The sequence below is a fragment of the Trachurus japonicus genome, unplaced genomic scaffold, assembly GCF_045865225.1.
Source record: "Trachurus japonicus isolate A0001 unplaced genomic scaffold, Traja_1.0 AP030635.1".
Classification (NCBI taxonomy): Eukaryota; Metazoa; Chordata; class Actinopteri; order Carangiformes; family Carangidae; genus Trachurus; species Trachurus japonicus.
In genome coordinates, this window is record NW_028220768.1 from 74,898 (window position 1) to 85,421 (window position 10,524).

Genomic DNA, 10,524 nt, shown 5'->3' on the forward strand with positions numbered 1-10,524 from the left:
GACGTTTTAGGGATCGGACACGCACAAACACGGCAAGGCTCCATTTTATGATGAAAATAATCTGATATAAAACCGGAAAAAACGTATTTGTGTTGCTACAATACGCTCGGTGGACGCACACTTCACCCTGCGCAGCAGCGCAGTCGGCACCGGTTTGGATGGAGCTGTGACAGACGGCTGGTGCTTCTGTAACAATATAACCTGCCTATATAACTTCATGTGTTGATCCAACCATGCTCCTCTACAGCTGAGGCTGTGAAGAGCCTCCTCCTCCCATCGCTGCTGTAGCTCTGGAGTTGTGTGTATTTTTATTTTTATTTTTTTTCATGTTTCATATCGAACTATTCTGGCCTTACTTCTTAAACGGTTCTTTAATCAACCAAGGATAGGCCTACTTAATTCACTACATCTGTTTCTTCCCTCCAGCCTTTGACCTGTCCCAGTCACACCACTACTAACAGAAAATAATTACATATTTTTTCTGGACTCCACTTCACCCAAAATGACTTTGATCCGTGATCTCTCTTTTTTTCTCTCTCTCCCTCTTTCCTCGTTTGCGTCATGGCCGCAGGTGAGCAGGATGCACCTACCTCCTAATATGGTGGTCAGGATCTCCTTATATGGCTATTCATGTCTGGAGATCCATGCTAATTGCTGATCACCGGGGGTGTGTTGTTAGTTTATGATGGGTTGGCATTCATGAACTTACACACGTGTTTACGATCAAATCTGAGTTTCCGGCACCGTTCATGAATCCGGAGTAGAGTTTTAGTAGAGTGAGCTTTTATGTGCAAATCTACACACAGATTTACTCACGTTTCATGAATGAGACCCAGTGAGTGAAGACGAGCAGGATGTGTCAATGTGTGTGTGTGTGTGTGTGTGTCTCCTGCAGGGGAAGTGCATGAAGCAGGTGCAGGACGTGGTGGAGCGTCTGTGGGACTTCATCGACAAACTGGACATCAACACGTTTGGGAAGTTTCTGGCCGACAACATCGTGGGGTCGGTGGTGGCGTTCTCTCTGCTCTTCTGGGTTCCTATCAGCATCCTGGTCCACTGTGTGGTGAGTCGCTCCGTTCTGTCTCTGTCAGGAACTAAACTACACACTGTCAGTCACACTGTCTGACTGACGCGTTACAGAGACGTATTACCACTGTATTTTCATGAGTATTAAGGGATTAAGGTGCTACAGACAGAATCTGAAGATGATAAAGTCTTTCCTGTCTTTATTCTGTATAGGTCAGGTGGACAGTCATTTAAATATATATTTTATAAGATGTGCAGAGATTAGTTTAGTTTACTCTTGTCTTTTGTCTTTTCTTCTGTGAACAACCTCCTTCAGGATTAATAAAGTTTCTTTATCTTCTTCTCTCAGGACAAGAAGCTGGATAAACAATACGAGCAAACCACAAAGTCTCTGTTCTTCCCCAGTGTGAGTATCTGATTGTGTGTATTTTAGGGATGTCACAATTACTTGTTTTTCACAATTAATGTAATGAAATTGCAGCAAAAGGAGGAAATATGTCTGATACGAATCATTACCTGGGAGAATGGAGGCTCTCTGCCTTCCACCTATAGCGTCTCTTGGCTGAAAACCAACCTTGTAAGATCAGAGCCTCCGACCCGGTGTCCCAGCTCTCGTCTCTGCGGCACCGCCACACAAACGTAACCCGTAATCTCTTGTTTATGACAGATAAGACTACACAGATATACACATGGTAACATGGTAGATGATAAATAACGTTATCCACCGCTCCATGGATTGATTTCTCACCGGCTTCGTTGTTGAAAACAAACGCACATGGAGGAGAGGAGGTTAGAGACACAGAGAGTTCATCTTTAACCATCAAACTAGGGATGTCACGATTACTTATTGTCACAATTAATCGTGGTATTAAACGCTACAATTAATCAATCTGTAACTCCCACTACAGGTAAGTAATTAGCAAATGAGAACAGTCCAGGGAATAAAGTTAAACAGTTTTATTACAGGGTTCTGCTTGACAGGTTATAGGCCCACTTGTATCTCTTCAGTTTACGTCATCAATATCACTAGCAAGGCCAGGATTACGTTTTACAAACCACTCTTAACACTGCAAAAGGTTTTACACACTGGGTGAATTAACACACTTAAGGTTTGCACACAACTTCACTGCAAACATTACCACATCACACCTTATGCCTGCCTTGATGGCTTGACTGAGACTTCACCTGAGACTGAAAACAAGTGGGAGGTTTGCCGCAGAAAATAAACAAACAAATAAACAAACAAACAAACAAAAAGAAAAGAAAAAAAGAAACTAGTCCGCCCAAGGGCAATACCCAGCTCTTTTTGCCCGTTACCGGCTCACTTGCCAGGCGGACTAGACAAAATAATAAACCCAAACTAATAAACAAAACAACGGCAAGAAACAGCTAATAGGCTGCCGATTCTCTGCAGAGACACAAATACAAACCTTCAATACTTTATTACATTCATAAAAATATTTAAGAGTTTACGGCATATATCGCAACTTTAAAATACCTGGTCTGCCGAACTTTGCCCATTCACCGGCTACCAGCTACTCGCAACCCCAGCAGGGCAACAAGTCTGAAAAATATAAAAAACACAGTTCATATCAAACAATAACATAATGATATAAACCCTCAAAACAGGGCCTCAGCCTACCAGTTCTCCCTGGGTTTCCCTGCATGCCCGCATGGAGTGAGGTGTGCACCTGCCTCACTCCTCCGGCCGGAAACAACAACAGACTCTCGTTCCCTACAGGTAGGCTTATTTCTATACCGCGGCTTAACTTCCTGCACCTCCCCTTCCCTACTCGGTGCCACCTGCCACATATCACCCCTTCAAAATGCATCGGCGCCCCGACGATGTACTGAATAACAAATAAGCAACCCAGTACCCCTTGAGCATACAGTGATACTTAACTACACTGATGGATCTCATTTTGACCTTATGGTTTGTGGCAGATGGTGAGGATTTGTGTGTTTGCCTGCAGTACTTCTAGTGGACCTACGGAGGCCCTCAACGACCCCTGCGGCCTCTTCTAATTCCACGTCCTCCTCTTCTCCCATTTCCTCTGGGCAAAAGTCAGATTCTGACATTACGTCCCCGGCCAGCACTCCTGGGGGATTGAAATCTGTCTCTTCCATGTCTCCAGCATCCACCTGTTCATCTCCTGTCTCCTGGTCTGTATCCGTCCTCAGGCCACCCTCAGGCATACCTCTCAGCTCGGTCCGGTGCACCTGACGCACAGGCCCACCTTGGACTGCAGGGGTGACAGAGTAAACAACACCACGATCTGGGGGGCAGTGCACCACCCGATAGGGGGTTGGGTCCCACACATCCTGTATCTTATTACGGCCTTTCACTCCATGATTTCGGACATACACCAGGTCTCCCTCACTTAAAGATGGATCTCTCACTTGAGCCTCCTGCTTCTGGTCTCGATGCTGCCTCCTTGCATCCAACCGCTGACGAACATGGCTGTAAGCCTCCTCCAGCAACTCCTGATGCCTCTGTACCCAGTCTTCCTCCTGCCCCTCCTCCGTCTCGTCCAACTCGGCCCCTAGCAAAAAATCCACCGGCAAACGGGGCTCTCGCCCAAACATGATAAAATAGGGAGTCATGCCTGTGGACTGATGTACGGTGGTGTTATATGCATAGGTTACCTGAGGGAGATGTTGTGGCCAGTATCTCTTTTGATCCGGGGCAACGTGCGAAGTAGATCATGTAACGTACGGTTAAACCGCTCACACTGACCGTTCCCCTGAGGATGATATGGAGTAGTACGACTTTTCCGGATCTTATAGACCTTGCATAACTGCCGGATCAAATTACTCTCAAAATTCCTCCCCTGATCTGAATGGATACGGTCAGGTGGGCCAAACAACTGGAACCAATGCTTCACCAGAACATCTGCAACTGTACTGGCTCGTTGATCCTTGGTGGGAATAGCCTGGGTGTATTTAGAAAACACATCTGTTAAGACCAATACATTCTCTCTTCCATTTGAGGCAGGCTCCAAGACAGTGAAATCTATTGCCAGGATCTCATGAGGCCGTGAAGCCTGCAGACTGCCCATAAAAGGCTTAACTTTGGGCTGTATAGCTTTAGCCAAAACACATCTTCCACACTGTTGACACCATTTCTCTACATCTCTGTACATATTGGGCCAGTAGCAACGAGAACGCACCAATTGCAAAGTACGCTCCACCCCCTGATGCCCATGATTGTCATGCAAATGGGTGAGAACATCTTTCTGCAGACACTGAGGCAATACAGGCTGATAGGTCTCCCTACCCCCATCTGGAGAATTAAAGCTCCGGTAGAGTACCTTTTCCTCCTCCCTCAAACGTCCCCACTGACGGGCAAGCTCCTTGGTCCCTGGGCCAAACCTCTCCCTCTCCCTTGAACCAGGTGGCGTAGCTTTTCTCCAGTACTCCAGAAATGGCCCAATAACTGGGTCTTGTTCTTGTAATGTGGCTAGATTCTCCTTGGAGCAACCTGGGAGGACAGAGATATCAGATTGAATACACAGAGCCCCCCCTTCACACTCCTTTTCTTCTTCAGCCTCTCTATATTGGCGAGACAAGGCGTCAGCATTCCCATTTCGAGCCCCTGGACGATACTTTAAGGTAAGATTAAAGGGTGCTAACTGGGCTGCCCATCGTTGCTCCACTGCACCAAGCTTGGCTGTATCTAAGTGGCGGAGTGGATTATTATCAGTATATACAGTGCAGGCGCCCCCCAGCAAATATTCTCTGAACTTTTCTGATACTGCCCACTTAAGCGCCAGGAATTCTAGTTTCATAGAACTATAGTTCTGCATGTTTCTTTCAGTGGGCCTGAGCGCCCGGCTAGCGTATGCAATTGGCCTAAGCTTCCCTCCATGTTCCTGTGACAGAACCGCCCCTAGACCTGCATGGCTCGCATCTATCTCTAACACAAAGGGTCTTTGAAAATCTGCATACGCCAGGACAGGTGCAGAGACTAACGCTTTCTTCAGCTGGCAGAACTTCTCTTCACACTCTGCGGTCCAGACTGGGCCTAGAGCCCTCCGGGGGTCTTACCCTTTTTAACACCTGGGCTCAGTTGTGCCACCACATGGTGCAAAGGCGCAGCCATCTTTGCAAACCCTGCTATGAAGCGCCTATAATAACTGGCAAACCCCAGGAAAGATCTGAGCTCAGCCAGGTTAGTGGGGGTCTTCCAGTCTCTCACCACTGCCACCTTGTCCGGATCTGTTGCCACACCTTCAGCTGACACTACATGTCCCAGGTATTTCACTTGTCTCTGAAAGAAATGGCACTTAGAGAATTTAACTTTGAGCCCTTGCTCTTGTAGCCGGGAGAACACTTCCTCCAGTCTTTCCAGGTGCTGTTGGATCGAGGTAGAAAACACAACAACATCATCAAGGTACAACAGAACAGACTGATAACGACAGTCTCCAAACATGCGTTCCATGAGGCGCTGAAACGTACTGGGGGCGTTGCACAGCCCAAATGGCATTCTGTTAAACTCAAATAATCCAAATGGCGTACAAAATGCTGTTTTTGCCCTATCTTTTTCAGCCATTTCAACTTGATTGTAGCCACTGGCTAAATCCAATGTAGAAAACCACTTGGCTCCCACCAGTCCATCCAGTGACTCTTCAATCCGTGGCAAAGGGAAAGCATCTTTCCTGGTTTTAGCATTCAGGCGGCGATAGTCGACACACAATCTAATTCCCCCATCCTTCTTTTGCACCAATACGATGGGAGATGCATATGGACTGTTACTTTCTTTGATGATTTGACTGTCCAAGAGTTGTTTTATATGGGCTCTCACCATATCATACTGGGAAGGGAGGATGCGGCGATATGGTTGGCGTACAGGACTTTCATCTAATAAGGGGATCTCGTGTTGAATGAGATTAGTGCAACCTAAATCAGACTCGTCCTTTGCAAACAAACAGTGATATTTATTAAGCAAGGCTGCCGCTTGTTGTTGCTCAACTCCATCCAGCCCTTCAAAAAGAGGCACCTCCCAACTGCCCCCTCCCCTAGCCTCAGCTCCCCGGTGAGATACAGATGCTGCACATTCGTTGCTACTGACACCTCCACAGAACTCAACTTGAGAGGTATGTTCAGATAGTATAGTTGCCATGCTCACTGTAGCTATAACTCTGCGAGGAATCAGCCAAACATCAGAATTGCCAACATTAGTAACTGGTACATGCATCTCTCCTCTTTCAGATGCCACTAATGCTGATGAGACTAACAGACCCTCTGGAAGTGCGCCCTCTTCTGGTTGTAAGGGCGCTACAAGAAACTCCATGTTCCACTGTGAGGGGACCTTGGGACATGTCACCGGAACCATATTTAATGTGCCTGCTGCTACACAAAGTGGACTCTTACCTTTCACACGTACTTTGAAAGGCTCAGGGGAGTTGGCTATCGTCTCCTCCACTTGGCAGTGTCTCAGGGCACGTCTCCATTCTGGGGCCTCTGCTACAGTGGGATCCTCAAAGAGGCTGGGGCCATACTGCACAAACAACTCATAGTAAAAACCCTTTATGACATTCATTCCCAGTAATCCTGGGATCTGCATTTTCTTATACTGCATATGTGGATCATCTGGATCTTTCACTACCAGGACCCCCCTGTGTGCAACACATTTTCCCAGTATAGTGATGTCCAACTCCAAATAGCCACAGTATGGCAGCTCTAGGCCATTTCCTGCTCTAAGGTCTAACCATGCACAATCATGTAGTTGAGAATCTGTAAGATGACCAAAATGTTTCTTAAAAAAACTCTCAGTGATTGTTGTAACCATAGACCCAGTATCTAACAATGATGGAACCACAATTCCCCCCATTTTAACTTCCACTACTGGGCACTTTCCCACCAATGTAGACATAACTGCTGGATCTGGTTTTACGCCAAGGTTTGTCTCTAGGTGTGTATGGCTCTGTTCAGTGGCAGGCTCCTCTTCTTTGACCTGGGGTGCTCTTCTGTCAGGCTGAGTAGTTTTGGGGAAAGTTGCAGTACAATAACGTGCTATGTGGCCCCTTTGATCACAGCGAAAACACCTTGGCCTTCCATCAGACTGTCTCTTACTTTTAGATTGAGGTTGTGATGCAACCTGCTGGTTTGAGGGTGTGAGTGCTTTTAAAAGTAGATCTAATTGCTTCTGTTGGGCTTCAATAAGGGCTTTCAGTTCAGAATAACTTGATTTATTATCAATTGCTTCACAGGATGCCTGTGCCTGGACTTCATTAGAGAGCAAAGAAGAATGACTATCTTTTTGCTTAAATGACTGCCCTTCACACTGCATTGTCCACTCAACAGCCTCCCTGCGTACATCTCGGATTGTCCACCGGGGGTGCACACGAACTTTGTCTCTTAATCTTATGCCCAGATTCTGATCCCTGACACCCTCACAAAATTGATCACGTAGCTCTCTTTCAGCATTAGGTTTAGCTTGCTCGTCTGATTCCACAATTTGATCCATTAAAGACATGAGGGCATGGGAATAGTCTAGCAATGACTCTCGCTCACGTTGTTTACGGTTAAAAAAACCTGCGCTGGAGGGAGATTAATGAGTGTGAGCATCCATATACTTCTCTCAAAACTTTAAGTATACCATTAACCGTCTCCCTCTCCTGTTTAGGCAGATATTTAACTTCTATGCGGGCAGCCCCTTCTAAATGATTATACACACACAGAGCTTTTTCTTTTTCAGAAGATTTTAACTGTATATGATTCTCAATCATTTCAATCCATTCTTCCAGAGTAGGAGAGTCAACCTTCTCCACATCACCAGAAAACTTTGGTACCTTCTCACTCTGCTGAATGTAAACCACCCGTGTCCCCCCCTCAGTCTCAGCAGCAGTTGATTCAACATTGTCCATAGTGCTACTCGAAGATCCAGGTGGGGAAGTGGAAGAAGAGAGTCTTTGCAGCTGCTGCTCCAGCTCCTGCATGCGCTGTTCCATTGCTTCCCTCTGTGCCGCGTCCATGACCTGATGGAGCTGAGAAGACAAAACCTTGGATGCTCTCAACCACGTGGTCCTGACCCACTAGCTGTTCTTGCCGTTGTACAAAACAAAAAAACAAAACAGAACTAAAACTGCATTTTACCCCCAAAATAAATCATTAATGTTCTGCTAATCCTGCCGACAACGCCAAAATGTAACTCCCACTACAGGTAAGTAATTAGCAAATGAGAACAGTCCAGGGAATAAAGTTAAACAGTTTTATTACAGGGTTCTGCTTGACAGGTTATAGGCCCACTTGTATCTCTTCAGTTTACGTCATCAATATCACTAGCAAGGCCAGGATTACGTTTTACAAACCACTCTTAACACTGCAAAAGGTTTTACACACTGGGTGAATTAACACACTTAAGGTTTGCACACAACTTCACTGCAAACATTACCACATCACACCTTATGCCTGCCTTGATGGCTTGACTGAGACTTCACCTGAGACTGAAAACAAGTGGGAGGTTTGCCGCAGAAAATAAACAAACAAATAAACAAACAAACAAACAAAAAGAAAAGAAAAAAAGAAACTAGTCCGCCCAAGGGCAATACCCAGCTCTTTTTGCCCGTTACCGGCTCACTTGCCAGGCGGACTAGACAAAATAATAAACCCAAACTAATAAACAAAACAACGGCAAGAAACAGCTAATAGGCTGCCGATTCTCTGCAGAGACACAAATACAAACCTTCAATACTTTATTACATTCATAAAAATATTTAAGAGTTTACGGCATATATCGCAACTTTAAAATACCTGGTCTGCCGAACTTTGCCCATTCACCGGCTACCAGCTACTCGCAACCCCAGCAGGGCAACAAGTCTGAAAAATATAAAAAACACAGTTCATATCAAACAATAACATAATGATATAAACCCTCAAAACAGGGCCTCAGCCTACCAGTTCTCCCTGGGTTTCCCTGCATGCCCGCATGGAGTGAGGTGTGCACCTGCCTCACTCCTCCGGCCGGAAACAACAACAGACTCTCGTTCCCTCTACAGGTAGGCTTATTTGTATACCGCGGCTTAACTTCCTGCACCTCCCCTTCCCTACTCGGTGCCACCTGCCACAAATCGTAAAGATTTCTAAATACTGTCACTCTCCAAAAAAGATTGTCGGAACCGTATCGGCAGATGTAGCGCCAAAGTAAAGGTAAATGCACAGAAACTGGTCCATTTACCTCACGTAACATTAAATTGGTAGGAATTTAAATGTCGGTGTGCCATTTGTAATAATAAAATGTAAAAAATTATTAAAATAAACTCAAACATTTGGTATAGATGACAATTAATGAATTCAATATTTCAAATACTTCCTCTGGGGGAGTAATAATTGGTCCTATATTAATAGATACTTAAAATATTTTGTGTATATTATCAATAATGTAGTTATATTTTGACTATATTTGATTTTACACATTCATATATAGTGTTGTGAAATTAATTAATGCATAATAATCGTGGTAATCGTACTACCGTGATTATTTATCCAAGAAAATTTATAATCGTGACATCCCTACATCAAACTCAACTGACTCTGTTCATTTTCCCAGAATGCCGAGCTCCTGAGCAGCCTGGAGTCCGCGTCCGTCCGGATCTTCAAGCCTCCGACCTTCCCGACCACCAACCTGCGCTTCCAGCCGTCCGGTCCGCAGCAGACCAGCACGCCGCCGGTCTCCGGCTTCGGCTTCGGCCCCGGTCCAGACTCCTGCTGTCATCCTCCTCTTCCTCCTCACCATCCTCCTCCTCCTCCTGCGGTGGCGGCCCCTCCTCCCCCTCCTCCCCCTCCTCCTCCTCCTCTGGACTCCCCCCGCATGGCCACCATCCAGGAGGACCCGAGCTTCGACTCCCACCTGGACGAGGAGGCGCTGCAGGAGGCGTTCGGCCGCCCGGCGCAGCGCTCGGAGCAGCGGCGGCGCTCCTTCGAGGACCTGACGGAGACGAGCGCGGTGAGTCGCAGCGAGAAGGCGCTGATGTTCCGGCTGCAGAGGCAACACCAGATCGACACCAAGGAGACGCAGTGCTGAGGGACGGGACGGGACGGGACGGACGGGACGGACGGTGCCCGGTTTGTCCCGCTCACGTCCTCCTCCTGTGCTGGTTTCACAAACTTTTACGACTTTTTTTATTTTTTATTTTCTTAAAGCGGCTCCGTCCTGAAGCCGCCGCACTGACGCTTTGTTGCTGCAGCAGATCTCAGTCTGGTCACATCGAGACACATTCAATCAGAAAAACGTTCTTAATGAATTTAATTACAATCAGAGTTCAACCGATTATCGACCGATATTTCCCTTTTTTTTTTTGATAATCGATATCGGCCGTTTTTTTTCACCGATAACCAATAAAATAAATGTATTTTTAAACGCATAAACGCACTCCTTTGGCTCTAACGAAGCCGTCTCTCTTGGCTGTTTAACAATGTCCCAAAGGTTTTCACAGTGAACAAAACAGAAACAAACTGTTGACTGTATTCAGTCTGATCCCTGGTGTGTTATTTTTA

The 10,524-nt window shown here is 46.1% G+C and overlaps 1 protein-coding gene across 1 annotated transcript; it reads left to right on the forward strand.

The window, feature by feature from the left end:
* The first annotated feature begins 901 nt into the window (after window positions 1–901).
* LOC146960177 (disintegrin and metalloproteinase domain-containing protein 17-like) lies at window positions 902–10,051 on the forward strand. Its single transcript, XM_085772557.1, has 3 exons — window positions 902–1,063; window positions 1,376–1,432; window positions 9,578–10,051. The coding sequence occupies exons 1-3, from the start codon at window positions 905–907 to the stop codon at window positions 10,049–10,051; spliced, it is 690 nt and encodes a 229-aa protein (XP_085628683.1). The 5' UTR covers window positions 902–904.
* The last annotated feature ends 473 nt before the right edge of the window (window positions 10,052–10,524 follow it).